Source organism: Cyprinus carpio, chromosome B4, assembly GCF_018340385.1.
Source record: "Cyprinus carpio isolate SPL01 chromosome B4, ASM1834038v1, whole genome shotgun sequence".
NCBI lineage: Eukaryota > Metazoa > Chordata > Actinopteri > Cypriniformes > Cyprinidae > Cyprinus > Cyprinus carpio.
The window spans coordinates 6,248,520-6,271,904 of NC_056600.1; the positions used below are offsets into that span (position 1 = coordinate 6,248,520).

Here is a 23,385-nt window from a genome sequence, read left to right on the forward strand (position 1 = left end):
CCACAAAAACTATAAAAACAATAAAAGAAAAAGGCCAATGTGTTGGACATACATTAAGAACGTTGAGCTTGGCCTTAGAGGTTTTTTCATTGCGTGAACGGCTGCGTACTGATCTGCGCTGGTGCCTTTTGGCAGAACGACCCTCATGCCTGCCACCCGTTACGCCCTCATTACCATCACTGAGCCCAGATGCCACATCAGAATGACAACTAATGGAAAAAAAGAAGTGAAAACACCATTACGACTTTAGTAGTACATTACATTGCATCTGCGTCCACTCTGTATGTTTTTGCATTGTTTTTCATTTACTGATGAACACATTGTGAATCTGCTAAATGGTGATTCTTACCTCTCCACAGCAGGAGTTTGGAGTTGTGACAGCTCTGTCATCAAAGTCTGAGAGACGCTATGAGATGTCTGGAAGCGCAAACAACAAAAACAAAGGAAATGTAATAGAAAGAGATGCAAACAATCAGATCAAAGAAGACAAAATAACAATGCGTGTCTAAATAAAAAGTACAACTGCTTCAAGCAAAGCCTGAGTGTTTTCTAAAAAAAAAAAAAAAAAAAAAAAAAACAGATCTTATTTCACAGCCAAGAAAAGAAAGGACGCTGCGTAAGGACAGCTAAGGAGCTATGCTTCCCAGACAAACAGAGATAAAAATAAGCATGAAATGTCAATATAATAGCTTTGCCCTATAAAGCAAACAAATACTGCACTGATGCGTTTGGGGCCGGTTCGGTCTGTTCCAGGTACCTGCGCTGGGGTGTCTGCTGGCAAACATGGATGTTTGGTGGGGGAAGGGACTGTGGCCACGTGGATGGTTGGCACAGGTGTCATTAGAGGCGCCACCAATTGGGCCAGATGGGGTGGCAGCGCTGATGGGGACGTGGCTGGAGCAGGCACAGCTGCCGGGCATGTCAGCGCTTCAGGCACTGGCTGCTGCGGAAACGGGGCAACTGCTATAGTTGGCGCGCAGAGAAGCTGGGGGAAAGCACGACAGGGGTAGCTGGATCAGATCAGTGTGGTTGGGAAGATGGAGGAGGAGGGAAATGTGTCTGCAAGCACCGACCGGGGGAGATGGAGACGGCAAGGCCAGTTTATGTGCAAAAAGAGCGCCGTCTTAATAAACCGAAGGCAAACAATCACGAGATCAGACCACATGACAGAGACAGTATGCCGTGGGGTGAACGGTGGATCACAACGACCACAAGCAAAACACACATGAAAAACAAACTCCAATTTAAGTGCCAAATGCTTATTAGATTAAGTTAGGAGGGGCACCTTTATCTAAGTGCCTATAAACGTTGTCATGGTCAACAACACAAAATAAAATCCAAATCCAACACCACATCAAACACAAATAACACAATGTATTTATTTGTGACAGAACCCACATCTGATAAATCACAAGTAAACAAATTTTCTGTGCCACTACAGTGTAGTACCTGTGCTTTCAGCTGAAGGGGAAACAATAGCTCTGCACTAAACATTGGGAACTGAACAGAGAGACTGATCTCATTACCACACAACTGACAACCATGCAACATACAGGCAGAAACATGCCAGAAAACATTAATCAAACAAGCACAGCTGAGGCAAGTCAGAGAGACTGCCACAGATAGACTGTACATTGTTTTGAAACAGAAAAAGAGGGAAAGCAAAACAAACAAAAAGAAGAAAAAACTTCTACGAAGTAATTTACTAAGTTAACATGAAACTGCATGAAACTGCGCCCACACACAATATAATATTATGCAAAACATGTATAATAAATTATAAAATATATTTAACATTACTACTTAATCATAATAAATCATTAAATATGTATAATATAAAATATAAATATATTTTTTAAATATATATACAAAAATAAAAATATATTTTTTCTTTATTTATTATTTTTTCAGCATTTTTGCTTTGTAGCCTGATTTGCTTACATCACATTTGATTGTACCTGTGTGGGCTGGGGGCCGGGCTGGACCTGCATCTGGGAGCTGCTCTGAACCACAGTGCTGGGAAGCTGTTGGGGAGCTTGCTGTTGGGGTAACGAGACTCCTGGTTGGGATGTGGCCCCCAGAGAAGCCTGTTGCGGAACAGCAGCCTAAAAAGAGAGTAAGCATTTTGGCATGAAATACTCTCCATCCCAATCTCCAAGCCTTAGAAAATGAGTACATTTCAGGATCATATGCAGTTTGCACTCAACCAGCTTATCCTATTAGGCCTATGTAAATAATCTAAATAAAGTCTCTTCCTTTAATTTGTAAAAACTAAAAAAAAATTTGACATTTTCATTTACAGTAACGCCCTTAACATGCAAGTCTATGGGGCAAGGCATTGCACAAGAGCATAATACCATAACCCATAGGAGTTTAACCGGATAGTGTTCCCACCACTAAAATAAGCACTTACAAATTACATACTAACTTACATACTAGCTTCACATTCTTACTTTGAAACCCATTTGAATGTCATGCCCCACACCTTTAAATAACTTACCTTTGAAGAACAACTCAACATAGACATAATAAAATTTATTTTAATTTCAACACTCATTGATCTTGACCTCGGTCTTTGAGACATTGACAGGCTTTTCAAGCCTCATTCAAACGGAGCAACATTTTGTCACCTACAGTACTTCATTATGCAATAATGTAATGACAAAACTTAAGACGACAAGGCAAAGAGCTTCAAAGTAAAGTGCAGGTAAATGAGAAAATGAGGGCGAGAGAGAAAGAGAGGAATGGGGTTTTTCTCTACCTGCGAAGGGAGTGCTTGGACGTAGTAACCTCCATACTATAAGAAACAAATACAACACAGTGTAAGAGAAAGCCACCTGTGATGTCCACAGCTTTCACACGCAGGAGAGAATCCAGAGAGATGCAAACAAAAATAAAACTCAAAAAGGTCTTGGAGTGTTTGGAAAATGAGTGCTCTATTTGCCTTGGCCAATATTGGATATTCATTTATGCTAACGATTCTGATTGGTCAGACACATTGATCTTACCTGTTGAGAAGCAGAAGCGGCTAATGGGGTGCTGCAGGAAACCAGAGACATGGCGCTTGTGGACTGGGGGATTGGGACCTGCACCCGTTACGAAAATGAAGAGGAATATGGGGGCAGGCGAGAAAGAGAGAGAGAAACAGAGAGAGAGAAAGAGATATGGCAGTGGTGGAGAGATGAAAAGAAAAAAAAAGACAAGTCAAAATATGTTGGTGGCTACAGCAAAAAACAACGACTTCCAAATACTGACCATTCATACACAAAGTGTGAACACTCTGAGCAATGCACTCAGACCACCATTCACTTTTTGTGTATGCCTCTCACATCTCACGATTAAACGACAAACAAACATCAGGTGTTAGCCGGGGAGTGAGTAGGCTTCATGCATGTGACTCTACATGATTCTGTAGTTCGGGTGAGTGTTATAAAAAAAAATATATATATAAAAAGCTCAGGGAAGCATGTGGAGTTGTTTGTATAACCAAGAAAGCATCTCCTAAAATACACCGGACCACTAACATTGCTCAATTTGACCACTCCCCCCCAAATGGAGGGTTTTGACAGACACAACCCTTAGAAAGCTACAAGTATACTTGTCCTTTAACTTCTTTTCTGTGAGATACAGACAAGTATAGTTGCTCCAGATGCAGATCACCTTACCTTGGCATTATACTGAAGAATTTATTCATTATTAGCAAGAGGTTTAAGGAGCAGCAGGAAATAAAGGAGCCTTGGCTGATAAGAGGATGAAAATAACAGTGGTACAAAAGATAAAGAGAGGCAGAAAATAGGGACGGAGAATGAGACTGCAGGATGACATTGATAATACCAGCCTTCTAAGGGTTAAAAGATGACTTATGTTAACATCCTAAAAGTAGTCAACAAATGTTGAGTTCTTGTGCTGGTAGGTTGTTTCTCGACTGGTGTCCTTGACAAAGACAAAATTGAAAACTGAAAGTCACTAAGAACCGTTTTAACCATTTCCAGCCAACTATGATGTAGCAGCAGATCTAAAAAGCAGCTGTTAAGTTAGAATACAACCAAAAAACACGATTTTTTTGTAAGGAAGATTAGAGGAACCTTAAGAGACAAGCAAACCTGTCTAAACCCCCTCTTTGTGTTGTATGTGTCTGTGTGTTTGGTCATACAAATCCTGCATTCAAGCCTTTTTAAGTATCTTCAAATCCTTTAAAAAACAGATATTTCGAGTGTTGAACATTGACCTTTATCATTAGAATAATTTGAAAGAGGCAATCAAAACTTCAGATTTGTATGCCATCTACAGATATGTAGCATTACACAATATCTGTGCAAACACACAAGTATCATATACACCATTATATGAACATACACACAAAATAATACTTACAAAGTGCATCTGAAATGAAAAATCTATGGAAATAAAAAGAAATCACACCGTCCAATGGAAGACACAGAAATGTGTTTGCACAAGGGGATTTAAAGAGCAGGTTTATGCATTTAGCTCAATGCACCTTTATGAACCTTTCTGAGCCCTAAATTATGGCTGGAGAGGGTTAAAACCACAACCACAGGACTAAAAAAAGAAAAAAAAAATCAGGTAACTGAGATAGAGACAGGGAGTGCTGGGGAAAGGTGGACGAGAACAAGTATTTCTAGGTACCAAGGTAGCGCCCTGATGGGACAAGGCAGGCTCGTGGTATGTGAGGTCCGGTGGAAGGGATGGTTGACGGGCCCAAGTACTGTGCAGAGCAGTGATGTGCGAGGACGGAACGGTGGACGATTCAGAAGGTGGAACAAACAGAAATGTTGTCTGACTGGGTGGGTGTCCTTCGCTGATGTTACTCCCTCCATTTGTTTTGTAGTAAGAAGTTTGTGGGATGGATTGAGCAGCGGAACAGTCTTGAAGTTGGTACAACTGATGAGGCGGAGGCGAGTGGAACTCCCCAGCATCAGAGGAGGTCATAGAGTCACTTGAAGGTTCAGGACTGAGTTCTTTAGGTCCATGGAGAAGCAGGCTGCCCGGGGGAAGGGGCAGCTCCGGGCTCACATAGCTGTATAGTTCTTCAGTGACAGGCTGTAGTCGTCCACACAAGCCCAGGTTGCCAGTCGGTTCCTCTAGGTTAAGGTCCATGGATCCCCGGCGGGCTCGGTAGAGTCTCGACGCCAGCATGGCTGGGTCCGCCTGGAGGTTGTGCATGTGGAATTCAAAGGCGGTGCTCGGCTCGGATGTATGAGCCAAGACGGGTGGTGCGGAATGGGGAAACGAGTGGGTCTGATACACTGGATCTGCAGCTGTGGTTTGCTGCGGTGCAGAGGCAGAGCTAGACACACTCATGGGAGGCAGTTGCGGGATGGGGCTGTGGGTCAAGCGCATGTGGCTCTGAACATGAGGGTGTAGGTAAGCTGGCCCAGGCTGTGATTGAGTCTCATAGGCCAAGCTAGCAGCAGCAGCGACCTGCATTTGCTGATGGAAGCTGATGTGGCTTAGCTGCTGTGCAGTCATAGGGTAGCCACTATAGGCCATGGCTTCCAGATGGTCCATTAGTGCAGCCTGGTTGAGACTGAGTCTGCGTACAGCCTCCTCTTGCTCTGCTCTCACGTCCTTATATCCATATAGTGACTCTGCTGGGGGCTGTAGGTGCAGTGGCTCAGCCAATCTTTGAGGCGCCATACCATGCATCATGAACAGGGAGGGTTCAACGCCGGGGCCCAGAGCTTCCATGCCAGAAAACGGATGTAGGCCGCTGCCATAGCTACGATGGTAGGCGGGCTGGAAGTGACGCGTGTGGGCCTCCAGGATGGAGGTGCTCTTGCGGCGCTGCACGTTGAAAGCTTTAGGTGGGCAAGATGGCGGGGGGGAGAACGAGATGGGCCGTTCCGGGATGGTGGGGAAAAAGAGCGGGGGCTCGACCAGACCTGAGCCTCCTCCACCGTACGGCTGACTCGCTGATTGCGGCTGCAGTGACAATAACATACAGCATCTTTGTGAGGAAGTAGAAAAAGCAGCATCACAAAATTCACAAAGCAAGAGAAAGAGAGAGAGAAAATTAAAAAAAAGACACGTGAAAACACAGTAGATAATATTCATCCAATCAGGCAAAGATGACATAAGGAATAAGCCAAGAGATGTTTAACTGTTAAATAAGGTGTTGAAACATGACAGTGACAGATTTACAATTAAATACAGATGCCTTACAGGTTGTGGGGCCGAGGAACCATTTTTAATGATTGCATTTCATGCCAATCTGTATTTAATGTGAGCACAGGGTTCCAGCCGAGTGTGCCAGGGTAACATGGGTTATCTGGAAAGGACTTTAATATGTCTTCATATGCTCAAAACTGACCTGTGGTCAACCCCTCATATTCTCAAGATTTAGAACTCATCAGATCAATGATTTATTATTAGATTATTGGCTCAAGTGAAGGGGGGAAAAGCAAATATGAACCTTTGACATACAAGAAAAGATATAAACAAGCTATCTATACTTGATATATTACATAATGGCTATTTTGTGAAACTGCATTATTCATAACACGCCACTTTTTGCTAGCTTAATCCTTACATTCCTAGGAGACAAACATCAGCTGGGGACTAGACAGACTTAAAAAAAACTACAGTTTGCATTTTAAAGTCCAATAATGGTTTTAATGTTAACACTCAACACTTAAGAGATTGTCAGGCTTAAATTGAATGTTTTTGGATTCTGAATAGCTTACTTTGACTTAATAATGTAGAAGGATGCAATTTCATTTTTAGATCCCACCTTTGCCCCTGAAAACAATTTAATTGTACTGCATAATTTTAAATTTATATTTGTTCTCCCAAAACTCTTTTAGCTTGTTTTGTCGTCTTATTTTATTTCACAGATACCCATGTTGTACCCAAGTCCAGCACAGAAGGAGAATCCTGGTTCACTGGGAGATACTAACATACAGGACTGGCAAAGATTGCTGGGAGACTGGCACGGCGACGGGGCGGGGCTGAGTGAAGGGGCAGGACACTCTCCAGTGCTTTGGACAGTCGGCCCGCAAACGTCTCCCCATCTGGCCTCCCCAGCCGGGGCGAGAGTGGGGCTGATGCGACTGGAGGAGGGGTGGAAGGTAGCTTGGGAGGACACGATAGAGCAGAGGTGGTAGAAAAGCAGGACACGCAAACAGACATGCTACGACGACGGGGAAGAGGTGGAGGAGGCTGCAGGTGAAGGAGGGGAATTGACTATTAACCACAATGGAACACAAATGACACAAAAAGCCAAATAACCAAAAGAAAACTACAACGAAACATTTGATACAAGATTAAATATTAACATTGCATTCTAAGATGCTACACAAATATAAAAAGACATTGATCTACAACAAACTTTGACCTACATACAAAGGTTACATGTTGATTAAATCTAACATCTGCTGTCGAGTCAGACCAAAAGAATGAGCCTGGTTCAACTGATGATTTATCATCATAGTTTTACAATGACCAACATGTGTTATCAGTAACAAAAACATTTATGCTATGATATAATTGCATGTGACAATATCAATACCTGATTCATGAATCATGAATTGTGAGCAGATTTTGAGATTAAATTAATACTTGTCTAACCTGATCTGAGATTGATCAGGTTGCATGTTGTTACAAAGAAACTTGGTGTGTTAATAACTGGAAAATATATGGCTAAAAACTAAAGAAATGGCACTAAAAATGACATTGTCACTGCTTAAGCAGCATCCAGACTCCAAGAAATCTACAGCATCGACAGTCTACCATGTAGACAACGGATACAAACTGAGGTTAGCAAAGTCCATGAAAACATCGCAGAAAATCGTTCCTCTGAGATGTTTTATGATATAGAACAGCATAAAAAGAAGTATGTACAGAATATGGACAGCAAAAACAAGGACCACAAACAGCACACTGGGTATAAAAATAGAAAAACAAAAACAAATGTACAATAACAGTCATCAGTGCCATGCAGACATTGAGTTGGAACTAACCAGCAAGTCAGCCGGTCTTTATTAATAATAAAAGTAAATCATTAGATGTCGCACCTACAGACAATTAGAGTAATAGAGAGTCTTTGACATCAAGGTGTGTGCTTATGACTAAAGTGTTTCAGGCTCTTTGGAAAATTATGCAAACTAATTCAAAACGAATGAGTAAGAAGAGATGTGAAACTTGCTAAAAAAAAAAAAACAACCCTGAGAAAGATCCACACAATGCCCTCTATGAATGACGTGACGCTGATGTACTGAAATGATCATGTTTAGGTGCCCAGGATGGCGAAAACAACCATCCAGGAAGTGATGAATGCCCACCAGTCTGCACAGCATGATATACTGCTACAAGGCAATTTCTTTTTGGGAGGAATCAAAAATACTGACATGAAACAAAAAGAAATAAGGAGAAGTAACCCAAAGAATGTATTAAAATGCAAAGAGGATAAAGAGGGAGCGGCAGCTCAAGTACACGTGGGAAGTGGAAATATACTTGGCAGTCAGAAAATAAAGAAAAAGCGAGACAAAGAGGCTGTATGAAAAGAATCAAACCCATTTAGAGTGTAGACGTTATGGCTTTGCTTTCCTTTCTCATGCATCATTCATTTAGTGTCTGATAATAACAAACCATCATCAAACTCCAAAGATAAATACATGCAACCACAAAGAGATCATATTCAAAAGTCAAACAACAATTGAACATTGATTCATGATTCATTTGTTACTCAATCAAGGCTACACAAATTCTCGAAAGATCATATCTGTACTGCTTCATTGCGTTTTTACCTTTGCACAACATGAAATATTATGGGAGACATTTGAACTAAATAGATTCTAACTGAAGATAAACATGTGGCCACATGATTTGTTAAACTAACCTGTCAATAATAAGACCAAGCGTACACTACCATATAGAAACATGTTTTCCTGAGTGCGTTTAACAACCTAGTTTCTTGTTTTCCATCTTATTGTCACTGTTATTGTTATTATGCTATATATATATATATATATATATATATATATATATATATATCTCATAATAAACAAAAACTTCCCCTGCCCAAAAACTCATCCATCTTGTAATTGATGTGTTTAATTAAAAAAAAAAAACATCATCAGCGTCAGTGAATCTTTTGTGAAGTTTAGTATGGTACACTGATCATCATTTTGGCTAGAAAATGCTTATAGAATGTCATGTGGAATTCGTCAATAGGCATCAGTTGCAAAAAACAGATTAAGGATGCAACTATGTGACCTGCTACATTGAACCTGCAATTAGGTGTTGAGTTCTTGACTTTGGCCCTTCTTCTTCTGTGACTTACCATGGGCTGTTGGGGGTATGCGGTGTGCTGTTGTGGAGCTTGAGAGCTGGGAGGGTAGGCGGCCTGTCCAGGCACCTGCTGGGGTTGCGACGCGCCAGGAGAACTATACGACATGTTGAGCTGGCTGAGGTGAGGTTCTGAGAACACGGATGAACCCTGACCACTGTCAAGTGTCCTGTCAGCCACTGGGAAAATATATGACATTCATAATTAAATAGGAAATGACAGGTAGGATGATGGACTGATAGATTGCATCTAACACTTACAGGTCATTCCACTTTGCATGTACTGATGCTGCTGGTCTACATCAGGCTCCTCACACTCGGGTTGGACGAGGCCAGGAGTCGGAGGCTGGGAACCACACTGGCTCTGTGCAGAACCTTGAGAGCCGGACACGTTTTTTAAAGACTCGCTGGACAACTGCTTCTGCTCCTCCTCCTGCTTGCGTTTCTCTTGCTCGGCTCGCACCTGCTGTCTTTGCTCTCGTTTGCGGCAGATCAGGGACACGCGGTCTCTGATGGCCTTGGCCATGGTTTTGTGGTCGCCCTCACAAACATAGCCCGACTCAACCTGTATTTAAACATAGCATATGTTACCATCTACATGTGCTATATCTGATTCAGAGAATCGTTGATAAACCCACCATTTCCTGAGCCACATCTTCTGGCACGTCCCGATGGAGGTCGAAGGAAAACTCGATGGCTTCGTTGTCTTTGTATTTGCCTTTCAATTTCTTGACATCTTCAATGCGCAACCAGAGCTTTATGGCAATCATCTCCCCATCGTCCTCTTCAGCCAGCTCCACCCGCACCCCAGTCTCCTCCTGGAAGAAGGCATGGTTCAGAAGGTCCTTGATGGCGTATCTGTTAAGCAAGAGGCAAAATGATAAGCAAACAAGGCAAAGACGTTAAATAAGGACAGCCGATCAATAAAATAAATTAAGAAGCACGTGGCTCACAACGATCAACCAGATCACATTTATTATCTAATTTGGAGGCACAAGTTGGAACACTGGGGTTGTCCAGGATGAATTAATAAAAGAGTCACTGAACGATTCAAGATAGGCAAAGCCAAGCAAAATAAACTAAAAATATCAAGGACCTGACTTGAATTTGAGTGTCTCATGATCAAATGGATGTTTACTGGGTTTCAGAACTCTCCACACATAAAGTTTGATAACTTGCCGCCATTCTGTGAGGTTGCATGAATGTCATGAAAAAAAAAAACTACATCATCCCTGGTTGTGTAACGATAAATATTCTATCCAACATTCTATCCTGTTGCATTTGATTCCACGGAACAAACTCATTCTCAATTCACAACCCAACAAGAGGAGACATAAGAGGAAATCTCTGAATGTTTAACACGAACTCCAAATAAAATGTGCATATATTAACAAATGAAACCACACAGGATGTACGTACAGGGTTTGACTAATTACAACACGTTTAAAAAGAGCTGATTCACGTCACCTGCATGGAACGATAGATATAAGGGTAAAAGATAAGACTGCACAATCTTTTTACCAAGTCAGACCTCAGGGAAAAAAATCTCAAGTGGGCACTGTTGATTAGCTGGATATAGTAGACATCAGCTTTTCCAGTGCTTCATCAGCAGAACATCAGACGTCGTCTCACCTTACGCTCGACACGCTGTTTGTGATTTTCCATTCAATTTTTTAATGCACTGAAGCAAAACAGAGTATCAGCTTTATGACTTTCCACAAATTATTAGGATAAATACTTCAGATGGTGATCAAGATCATTAAAAAACATATTATAGCTAAAATGCAATATGCATGCAAAGTACGAAATCAAGATTTTTTGGCTTGGACATTTAGGTAGTTGGACTTGTTTTTTCTGTGGCGTGAGGACACAGCACACTCTTCGCTGGCTTGGCATGATCACAGATACATTTCACAGAGTGGCTTGTTGCTGGAATTTTTCCAAAACAGCGTGTGGGAAACCACTTATCTACTGCTACTATTCACATTCTAGATGGAGGACCATATGCCTAAAGATTGCAATATACACGCACGAGTTCATGGCACATGTCGCTGAGAACTGAGGTATGACTAGATGAATGAGTTATGTTGTGGGTAGTAGGCACAGCCTTACCTTTCATCTTTGTTTTGGCGAATACATCCCTCGATGATCTCTTTCACCTCTGGAATGGCTACCTTGTCGAAACTGCCAGGTTTAACTCCCTGCGGGGTAAAAACACAAAAGAACACTGAATCAACATGTCTTTTGTGCTGTGAGAGAAATCCCTTTAGAGCTCCACAGGGACTCTACATATGGTGCATGCTTTACGTGCTTTAGTGCCTGCCAGGTGAAAATCATCTGATCGATTTCTCAGCAAACCACACAATTTGAGATGGCAGAAGATGAGCCAAAGTTTAGAGTTTATTCAGATTCTTAACTGCAAGTATGAGCAATAGTGATGTCTACCATAGTAAGCACTAATAATAAGTGTTTTTTTGATGGCACAAGTATAAATGTGGCTTGCATTATAGTGAAACCCGTGACATTCCAAATATAGCTGTTTATCTGACAGATTAATTCATTTTGCTGAACAAAGTTACCTTTTCAGTCATCAGGAATGCTTAAATCTATTAAGCCAGAAGTTTTTGAAGGAAGAAAAGTGAATAGTTATGAATAATGAATAATCTATGATTTTTTTTTAACTGATATTATTTCCAAAATATATTTTAAAGCTTCATTTTGGCTTTAGTACAATGACAACATATTTATCCAATTATTTACAGTAATTAACTATTCATTTTTTATATATATATATATAAACTAAATCAAGATACACATAAAACACTAACACAATATTCCTTTATAGATTATAATTAAATTTCATATGTAACGGAAGATGAAGGTACACAGACTACTAGTACAAATTCTGCTCTAAAAAAAGCTAATTTTACTATTAATTATTGTTCATTTATCGCTTACTTCACTCTTAAAAATAAAGGCAAAACTTTGGTCACCTCAGGGGTAAATGTTTAATTCATTTTATTAAATTTTACTTCCATCTCTACAAATCTAAATGGATTTCTAGCAACACATAATCTCATTACCATCCATCAGCTTTAGCATTGGAAAACAACAAATTTCACCATGAGATAAAACCAACATATTACAAATCAATCTTACTCAACAAAAATCTTCTGCTACTTTTCCTGCTTTGTATATTTTTTTAAATTGTGAAATGACCCTTTTAAAATCATTTAAAATTAACAAAGCCAACATAGAGCTACAGATGTCAAAACCACCCAAGACAAAAAGAGTGCAAGAAACTTACAAGTGAAATCCAGGAACACTGTGTTGCTTTACAGAGTGGTCTGCCTGAACTATTATTCCCCCTATCTCAGCATTACCTCCTTATATAAGTCTGCAACCCCCCTCAAATTCCAGTGCCAAACAAAGTTAAGGATGACGGAGTATCTAACAGAATTAAGGCAGAACAACGAAGTATTCCGATAACAAGGTGATTTAAAAAGCTTGTTACGGACGCTGTGAATGGGTCCCCTAAAGCCAGATACATGCTGTTCCCCAGCTCTTCTACCGGTTAACAAAGGCGGAAAATTAGAAGCAATCATTTTGTATTTAACAAAGCAGAGAGAGAGGAAGGCTCCTGGAACAGCTGGGGGTGGATGTAGAAAAGGAACAAAAGCAATCTTCAACTTCTACTCTGTACAACTCCCCAAGCGACAAAGTGTAACGATGCATAAGCATACTGAAGAATACTATTTTCTGGTTGAACTCCTTCGATGCCACATCTTGAAATTACTTTCAAGGGTTGGAAGATGCAGCCAAATGACTGGGACATTATATCCAAACTAGACTTTTACAATTTTATTCATGCTCACCTGGAGTTTCTATGATATTCTGGTGAACATTCTGGTACGAAATGTGATCAAGGGCTTATTTTGGACTGTTTTATCATCTGGTAAGCATAAATTGTGAACGTTAAGTTACATTCTGAAGTGTAATACTTGGCAAGAGTACATTTATAGACAATACTGGCATTACTTTACTCCACAAAATCTAATGCCATTGTTGCCAACAAACCAATTTTCCAGTGAATAAATGGGAACACTCTGTCCAGCTGCAGTGCTATTCATTTCAGCTCAACTTCTAAAGCCTTTGCTTTAATCACTACAAAAATAAAAGGGAAGATCTGCATCGCAGTCAAACCTGAGTGGCTCTAATTCCATGAACACTTCAGTAAAACGGTCAGGCTGAAACCACTCCATGGTCACTGCTTCGAGATTACAGGCAGCGTTTGCAGATGTTTCGACAGAAAGAACAAATCTAAACCGCTTCATCGTAATGAAAGCATTTACTCTAGGCCTAGATGGGACAAGTCCCACATCTGTCTGTGAGGGTAACCTCAGGTCCACTGAGCTTAAAATGCTTTCTGATTGCATAAAGCTTAAATTGCTTCTCTCAGTGAACTGTTGTGCCTGTGCGATTGGATTTCATGAGATTAAAAAGCCTTCGCCAGTTTTCCAGACAGACGGATAGAACTGGTGAAATCTAGGATGTGCTCTGCACTTTCCAAAGCTAACAGGTGGAAAGGGTAACACCTCTACACCTGACTCAAGAGTGAGGATGAAAAGAAACAGACAAACTTTTCTGTACCACAATGTTGACTCAACAAAATAACTCTAGAACCTTCTACAATCACTTTTTCAATGACCAGAGTAACAAAAACATTCAGTCAAATGGAGAGGATTCAGTATGGAGACTCAGTACTGCTCCCTACTGGTGAGTCCCTCATTGGTTTATCACTGTCCTCAGCCAGTTGTTTTCTGCCTTTGCTGATTATATTTTCAACTTCCAGCATCATATGATCGCCCTATTGACCTGAACGAGAATAAAAAAGCTCATGACTGCCCTATACCCCCCTCCTCTTCTCTGCCAATGATATTAAAGGACATCAATGAAGGGAAAGGCTGATTCAATTTATAAACTGCAGCAACATGACTGGCCTTTTCCAGCCTTCTAACAATGGTCTTGGATTCATATATAACTGTACTATCAGGGACATTCACCTCGATTGTTCTGACGACAACATTGTATGTTCATAAACAGATGGACACTTTTAAGCACCTTCAATGACGATTACATCACAATGGCTTAAAAGAGATCTGAAATAAATAAATCCAAGAGAAACTGAAAAAAAAAATTGATTGCCGAATATTTTGAGTTCAAACGAGACCAAGTCAGCCAAACACAAAACTACATTAAAGCCAGAGAGAGCAACTGTTTGAGCCAGAGACTGACTTCATGGAAAGTCAACACATGACGCACCACAAGCCGATATCAGTGACGGCTGTAAAGCTGATTTAATCAAAGCAAAATTTTTATTGCGACTGGCAGGGAAAAAAATATCCAGATATCCAACTGTTTTAATTTTGGACAATTACTTCTTACTGGGTGGGTCTAGGAGAAAGTTGGGCTGTATGACGACCAGTAAACTGGTCAAAATAAGGAATCTTAAGGAGTTGGGCTCAACCAGTCAGAATTTAGTCACAACAGTGTTTTTTTTTAATGTTAGCTGTAAAGATTTGAGTCTCTTGTTTATAAATTATATTTTGCACTGATGCCAGACTTTTTTAGATGTTCATTATAAATCTTCTTCATTTCCATCAAAAAACAAAACAAAACAAAAAAGTAAATAGAATTTTTTTTTTTTTTTTTTTTTAAATCAGATGATGTACCTTTTGTTTCTAAAATAATAAATTCACTGGCTTAACCAAAAATAGGTATTACCATATAAATATTAAAATGTATATATTTTTAAAGAAATGAATACTAATATACAGCAAGGATGCATTAAATACATTTATAATGTAAAAAAGGAGATCTGACTCAAATAATTATATTTAATTCAATTAAATTCCATTTTAACAATTATAATAAGAAGAAATGTTTCTTGAGCAGTAAATCAGCATATTAGAATGATTTCTGAAGGATCATGTGACACTGAAGACTAGAGTAATGATGCAAAAAAATTCAGCTATGCCATTAAAGGAATAAATTAAGTGTTAAAATACATCACAATACAAAAGAAAAATCATATTTCACAACATTACTGTTTTTATTTTATTTTTAATCAAATAAAAGCAGCCTTGGTGAGCAAACTTTTGAACATTAATGTATATTGTGATATATATGCACTGTTAATATTACATAAAAGTAAGATTTTGGTCATACCACCTACTCCTCGTCAAGCAAAACCATTCATTGAATGACACAGTTATATGTTGCTTACATAATCTCAAGTATAGTGTGACGCCTCCAGCTGTGGGCAGGTTCCAGCGAGCGCATAACAGAACAAGCTTCTTTTATTGAATTATTTTTTTTATAAGCAGAATCCTGAAAAATGTGTGGGTGAAATGACAGAGCTGGCGAAGATTATATCAGAAGGAGAGAGAACGAGGCACCCGAAGTGAATGAGGCACAGAGAGTGAGCAGATGTGCGCGAGGGTACTCACGCTGGTGACTCGGCGATAGATTTGAGCGGGGTTCTGACACTCAGAGTACGGGTACTCAGAGGTAGCCATCTCCAGCATGCACATTCCGAAGGCGTACACATCCACCGACTCGTCGTATTTTTCCTCGTACATCTCAGGCGCCATGAACTCAGGGGTACCTAAATCAAAAGAACCATTCAGAACTCTCAGTGCCTGAGATCTCTACTCACCCCAGCAGGGCCGGGGAGAGGAAGGGAGAGAGGAGGAGGAGGAGGACAACTGCACTGTTGCTCCGTACGGCCCTGAGAGGAGAGAAAGAGGGGAAGCAAAAGATATGGAGAAAAGGAAAAATAAAAAAAGAGGAAGGGGGAAAACCGGTCTCAGTTATTTAGCAGTGAAAGAATCCAGTTTTTCTCTGCAAGGCCTTTAGATTTTCTATTGCAGTTCTTTAGACTAGTGCACAAAGCAGCCAAGCATCATCTCGCAAACATGAAGTTGATTTAAGCCAGACGCACATGCGTTGGTGCAGGTTACTTTTAGAGCTGATTGATGGGCTTCGAAACCGTGTTTATCTTTACAACACGGCCGTGCCGCCAACACGTTAAATGACATACCGGACAGCGGTGGGCGACTAGCTATGGAACTTGATCTATGTCAACAACACAGTTATGGAAAACACATGACCGACTCACCTTTCTACTAGCCTGTAAAGAGAGAAGGTTAAGCAGGTTAAAGCACAGAGCAAGCCCATAGCTAGTGAGCGAAGACTCTCGTGCACTAGCGCGTGCTAAAAGGCCTCGCACAGGAAAACGAGCTAACATACAGATTCATATTGAAATATTTCCGTTTTGGATTAGGTTGCTTTGTTGACTTACCACTTACTCGCCCTTTTTTAGAATACTTACTGTATGAACTGCAGGACATTAAATAACCCATACAGTGGAGTGAGACCAGCTGAGATTATAGCCCTACAGTTTAAAGGAAAAAATTCTCAAAAACCAGAAGGAAAAAAAAGGCGAAAACAAAGTAAATTTTAGAGGAGACAGAGAGAAGGGATCCAGAAAGAAATTTATCACAATATCTAAACCATCTGAAAAGGAAGAGGGGAAAAAACTGATGAGGCAATCAGGAAAACCTTTGGAAAAAGATGTTAGACATTACTGGCAGCAAGAGAATTTCTAGGTTTTTAATAATTATAGACCACAGGTTCCAAACCAAAGAGTTTATTCTGATAATATTGATGCGAAAAATTCCCGTAGCACACTTACTAACAAAGCATTATCCACCAAGCAGCTTTGTTGGTTTTCTTAAGGCATATATTACCCGAAATGGAAACTTAGAGTGTTTTCACCTGTTGCATTTACAGGCCAATTAGTTTCAGGTGGGAAACAGCAGGATCTAAAGGTGTTCCCCCAGTTTATAAGAGGTTCTCCTCTGCTCCCCCCACCACCCATCTCCACCCCAAATTAAACTTGTACCCTTGGCTGCCTGGAAAACTGTGGTCTAAGGTGAACAGTGTAGCTCAAAGCTACAGCATGCCTTACATATCTGAGCGTAACTGACAGCAAATGCCCCACCTTCCCAATTTCACCTTATCATTGAAAAGACAAGCAGTGACATGATACATATTTTGGATTGTATACACCATGGTGAACTGACTTGGGAGGTGGGGAAAGCAAGAAAGTTCTAGCACTGGGTCGTACCTATGACACTCTTAGCGAATGATGTGCGCTTGAGGGTGGCCAAGCCTAGATCGCCAATCTTAACGGAGCCGGTGGGACCGGTGATGAAGATGTTGTCGCACTTAAGGTCCCGGTGAATGATGGGAGGAGCCCTGGTGTGGAGGAAGTGCAGGCCCTTCAGGATTTGTCGGCACCAGCTCCGCAACACCTTTATCTTCATCACCTTGAAGCGCTTCAGATACCTGAGGAACAAAGAGTTGAGAATTATCACTATGTTCTTCTTCACTAGACCCTGACAGAGTGAAAACAAATAGCAGATGTATCAACGGAAGATGATACACGTCTCCAGGTTTGGCGATTATGTCTTGAATAGACAGTTTCAACTAATGAAATGAAAAACAATGAGAAAACTCTCTACTCAACAGCTCATATGAGGATTAGGGAGAATTAATTGATTACAAGATGATGGGTCTGGGTCTTTGAAGCATCCATACGGACAGCTGCATTCTCATCTATGAGTCCCAGATAGAGAGGACAACAGCGTGTGAAGAAGGCGGTACAGCACTTTCGTTAGATTAGCTTGGCCTAATCAAATCTTGGAGCCAAGCCATAGCCAGGATTTGGCCTTGTAATCCTCATTACAACAATCTACTCAGTTCAGGCACCAATACAGGGGGAGCTGGATACCCTTTATCCCATAATGCCCTAGGCGAAGACAGGCACAAGCTCACAAGCAAAACAGAACATATACAGTAGCACAATTGACTCATTTGTTACATGATGTGACTTTATTTTAATCTGACACATCATTTCCACTCCAACCTGTTTGTCTTGAGAAGAATCAGATAACTGTCTGAAGTAACATCGGTTTATGGATAACTGTAATTGCGATTCAGAAATCCAATGCTTTCCTCTTCTTTTTCCTCTTCTCATAGTAAAAGAAAAATGGTTGAATGACATTGGATCAGATGAAACTGGTTTTGCAAGGCAGCGCGAGAAGAGATATTAGAAGAGCGTTTTTGTGTAAACAGATTATCTCTGTAGTTTGCTTAGTAAGACTGAAGCAAGCAATAAGTAGTGCTTCGCCCAATGGCAGGAGGTGGGTGGTGGTACAGGGTGGCTTTGATGGAGTGTGCCGGCTGACTGACAAGTAGGAACGGAGCCAAGGGTAAGTCCCGAGGCAATACTGGAGAGAGCAACAAAGCCTGATTCAAAACTGTCTCATCACTCAACACACCCAGCGGCTCCCAGAGGGCCCCAACAGGCTGTTTTCCAGCTACACCAACAACTCTCTCCAAACTTCTCGAAACAATAAATTATTTTAAAACATTTCCTGTCCTCAACCAAATAAAGTCAAAAGCCTGAAACATTCAAGAAAATGTTATGAACTTTGATTGTCAGATTTATCTTTCAGATCAACTACTGTCACAGAGCGGTAGTTTAAATAATCTGTGTTTATGTGCAGTATGTTTCAATTCAAAATGTTGGACCAGAAAGCTTTAAAAGGTCTTTTATGTGAGCATACAGGAACAGGGTGAGGGACAACCCTTCCCCTGAGCAGTTATGTCTGCAGCGACCCAGACAAAAATGAGAACAAAGATTAGTTTAGGCATGGCCGTGTCTGTAGGACGCTCCGTTTCTACCTGACCTCTTGGTCACTGTTTATCTTTGCGGTGGAGGAGCAGCCATGCAGAACGCCACACACTGCTGGGATGCCAGGGATGATGAATACAAAGCAAGCCTGACATTGTTTCTCATTTTTCCTTTTTCACTCATCTCCCCATGTCTCCTCCTGGCAGTAATAGTGGCGATCCTGTTGTTGTGAGCTATGTGACAGATAGCTAATTGTGCGTGACTGAGGCTCTGAGGATGAAGGATCTTTGTGGGACTCCTTTTTATGTGTACTGGAATACTCATAACAAATGATTACAATCAAAATTTTTAATCTGTTCTTATGTTAAAGGGCCGACCCAGTTCAATATGCCTGCATCATTTACTGGTTTTCTTGGTGACATCTTCATGTGCGTGAGTTTTGTTTTGTTTGTTTTTTTTCATTTCAAGAAGATCTAACAAGACTCTATGCCACATTTCTATGAACTGATTTGGAAGGGGGGAAAATCAAGAAAGGTATCATAGTCAGGTGATAAGAGGGTGTATGACTCCGTTTGTGTTGGAGCCTATACATCCACAGGAGGGGGCTGCTGGTCCAGTTTGTGGTTCATCTCACTACAGCTCCAGCATCAGGTTAGTACCCACAATGCCTGTCTCACATGAAGGTGACATTCCACTCTTCCCCTGCGATCACTCTGGTAACAGTTCTAACTCAATTGTTCTATTGTGATTGTGTTTTGTAACAGATAATCACAGCCTCTGTGGATGGTCCACTAATGGCGATGGACATGAGGCTGGTGAAAAGCGTGTTTGAAAGGCCATCCTGTTGTTGCATTTGAATGCTGTACCACAATACAATATTAACTGCAGCAGACGCTGTGAATTGGGGAAAAAAAATGTGACAAAAAAAAACCTGGTTAACACACTTCATGTAAGTGTTAACAATCATTTACATAACACCACAATCCTAACAAAACAAATGACACACTTTTATTGAATTTAGCATTTGACCATTCATTAAGCAATATTATGTTGGACAGACAATATAATATAAAAGTGGACCAGATGCTTTTCACTAACGTTTTTAGGGTTCCCGACGTCATGAGCTCCGTCACCAGCACAATACACTTGCGGCCTTTGGAGGGCAACTCCCATGAGTCATAAAATCGCACAATGTTTGGGTGCTGCAGGCCTTTCAACATGCCAGCCTCTTCCTTGAAGCGCTGGCGCTCTGATCTTGACAGCTTCCGATCCTGCAAGGGCAAGAACAGAAGACATATAAACCTTTTAGCCACTTGTTTTACTTAAATGTGATGGAAACCATACTTAACAGCCATTTATTGTATGTTAATCATTTCTCACTGAGTGGAGAGTATTACAGATGTGTTTTAAATCAAATGCCATGGCTTTATGTTAAACCACTATAGCTCACGGGGAACCAAAGGAGATCCACTTAACCTTAAATAACGTAACCCGACCCCAGATTCCTGCCAGACCTCCAAAAGAGCCTCTATAGACAACACATAAAGCACAGGAGGGGACAAGACTCCACCAGTTTAAACACAAAGTGGTCCTCTTATCCTGTGCTTAATTCCTGTACGGACCACACACAAAACACACCTATAAGAAAGAAACTACAAAAGCTCGGTGCAACTGGTTCAACGTGACCAGAGACTACATCATCTCCCTTGACTCTCTAACCTACCCACAAAACCTCTCTGATATTCTATCCAGGGTAGCCTGACCTGCCCAACCACAACAGTGTTAGTGTTTTCGGATGGAACGCACCTCCCTGCGCATGTGGGTATCCAAGCGTTGACGTCAAAGTTCCTTTCCGGTCAAGCTGAGCTCTTATCAGCAGTTTAAATAGTGTACTTAAGCCTGATCATTAATCATTATTATGATTGCTCCAGCAACCACCAGTGATGAATTAATCCAGTGGCACTCTGTGGAAAAAAGGCCCACTTTTCTGTGGCCTACTTTCACACAACCCCACCGCTTAAATCATATGTATTATGTAAGCACTAATTCCATTCTGCGAAAGACTTGCCCTGCATACCTGGTGGGAAAATTGCAACGAGCATCTCATAAAAGCTATACGTAAGAGTTCAGTGAGGACACCTATAGATTCTCCAGCTATCTGCAACCAGTGTATTCGGTGTCATTGATGTGCTGCCATTCTAGAATGCTGATGGTGGCATTCTTTCTCCACGTTAATGCAGGCAGAGTCATTCATTTCCCAATTGCACTAACAACCATACTGGCAGCAGGCATCTGCAACCCATTAAGTACCACTAATCCCAAAGGACAGTAGAGGGAGAGAGAGAAACAAAAGGGATTCAGACTTAGATGGGGGAATGAAAGTGTAAACACTATTGACTAGGGTTCAGTGCAATGAGAGCAGAAAAAAAACGTGATGGAGAACGGGAAAATGCTGAAAATGCATACTTGTATGCAAACGCTTGGCCAGTGCATTGCAAACATGTACTCCTGTTATGCGCATTTGCATACTGTGGTGGTATTTAGGTAGTTGGGTATGAACAGTTTAACTGACTTGCTCAGCAAGGTTCTCTTCAAACTCTTGCTCCAACAAAAACTGACCTGAATAAAAGTGACTATTGAAGACAACAGTTCAAGCTGATGCCTGCCTCTTGTGCCCCATTCGGTGCAAAATGGAGCTTGAAAGCATTCGAATACTTGCGTACAGTTTGATTTTGGTCCCCTTGGCCACATTTTGAGGCCAAACTTTAAGGAAGGCAGTGCTTTGAGTCTCCTCTCTGCAAACAGAGGGCCACTTATTTCCCATCTCACTGTGTCTGTAGATAATCTAATCAATGGCTGATAACGCAGGACAAAGGAAGAGGTCTTCTGCAGCATGCTGGGGGTTGCAGCTCTGCTAGTCTCTCTTCAGGTCTGGGGCAAAAAGACCTCATTGATTGTGACTTAAATGGAGATTTTGCACTCTCTCTCTCTTGGTGATAAGACACAGGAAGGATAAACAAGTGTGAGTGAGTGGGCGAGCGCGCAAAAGAGAGTAAGGGAAGTGATGCGTTTAACTTTGGCACCTCATGCAAGCTTGTCTTGGCAAACCGCAAGCGTCACATTTAGCACCCCGCTTCTCAAAATAAAAACACAGGTGCTTGTGCTCTTCTCAATTATGTGTGCAAATAATTGAAGGTTTGGTTACAGGAGTAAACACAGCTTTAGCAGACAACACACTGTAGGTTAAACTACATAAAACAGACAAATGGACAAGGAAACCATTGCAAGTGGAGGCAACTACTGCATAGAGAGAGAGAGAGAGAGAGAGAGAGAGAGAGAGAGAGAGAGAGAGAGAGAGAGAGAGAGAGAGAGCGGAAGCGGATGGTGAGAGAGAGAGAGAGAGAGAGAGAGAGAGAGAGATATTTAAAATAACCAAGATACCTGTGTTTACAGATATTATTTGTTAGCAGACAGAAACAGAAATTCTTGGCAGCTGAAAATGGGGCTTCAAAAGGTAAAACACTGAATTATTAAAGAGCAATTTGAATAATTGGTAACGTTTCTGACTCTATCTATTGAGTAAATTCGACCTTTGTAAAAATAAGCATTAATTTGGTTCAAAAACAGCGCTTTTAAACTTTTGAAGTTAGGGTGTGTGGGTGTAAAAGAGACCGCATATGTACCCTTCTTATCTATTAACTAACTCTCAGGCACACAGATCAGCTTTTATCTCTAGTTCTGCTTAGCCAGTCACGTGAGCTTGTGCAGTTCAGCAAACAATCAGCTGTTTACTCGACCGTCGCACACAAAATATCTTCTGGTCTACACCTCTGGCCTGGCATGGAGATATAAACGCAGCTGCGGTGCCCTCCTGTCTGTAAACAAGCCAAAAAATTGAATTAACCTAAAATTGAATTAACACAGAGCTGCTCTGTTTTCTTCAAAAGGCTGAGTCTTTTTTACTGCAGTGCTATTTCTACAGTGTAATGGGACAGAAAGTGTTCGGCCCGCTGAGTGGCATCAGTGCAGATGGGAGACTCTCACCTGATAGCTTTTTGCAGAAGTTGTGTGGGTGCATAAGATGCAATAAGATGCTCGTGGATGTGGCAGGAACTAGATCAAAGCAGCTTCGACCACATCACAGAGCTGGACTAAATATGTAGTAAGAGCAAACTGAACATCATTTCAATCAGTGGATCAAATCTGCGGAGCAGGCTGAGAAAGAGGCAGCTGTGAGAGCCACCTCTGAATAACAGAGCACTTGAATAACCCCTGAGATTTGCATTTGTAAAAAGGCAAATAAAACGGATTGGCAT

The 23,385-nt window shown here is 41.1% G+C and overlaps 1 protein-coding gene across 16 annotated transcripts in view; it reads right to left on the reverse strand.

Moving 5' to 3' along the window:
* The window catches only part of LOC109071192 (serine/threonine-protein kinase WNK1-like), a 70,270-nt gene that overhangs the window by 19,112 nt on the left and 27,773 nt on the right, over positions 1–23,385 (reverse strand). For 9 of the 16 annotated variants that reach the window (XM_042721713.1, XM_042721710.1, XM_042721721.1 and 6 more), the window contains exons 3-17: positions 20,168–20,340; positions 17,498–17,718; positions 15,816–15,973; positions 11,419–11,507; positions 9,945–10,164; positions 9,568–9,871; positions 9,302–9,486; positions 6,922–7,179; positions 4,648–5,943; positions 3,009–3,086; positions 2,762–2,797; positions 1,959–2,105; positions 758–985; positions 350–417; positions 53–209 (exon numbers count right to left, since the gene is read on the reverse strand). In XM_042721713.1, coding sequence (XP_042577647.1) covers positions 53–209; positions 350–417; positions 758–985; positions 1,959–2,105; positions 2,762–2,797; positions 3,009–3,086; positions 4,648–5,943; positions 6,922–7,179; positions 9,302–9,486; positions 9,568–9,871; positions 9,945–10,164; positions 11,419–11,507; positions 15,816–15,973; positions 17,498–17,718; positions 20,168–20,340 — 3,618 coding nt within the window. Of the gene's footprint in view, positions 1–52; positions 210–349; positions 418–757; positions 986–1,958; positions 2,106–2,761; positions 2,798–3,008; positions 3,087–4,647; positions 5,944–6,921; positions 7,180–9,301; positions 9,487–9,567; positions 9,872–9,944; positions 10,165–11,418; positions 11,508–12,613; positions 15,009–15,815; positions 15,974–17,497; positions 17,719–20,167; positions 20,341–23,385 lie in introns of those variants that run through there. The other 7 variants (XM_042721712.1, XM_042721718.1, XM_042721717.1 and 4 more) reach the window with 7 other exon arrangements.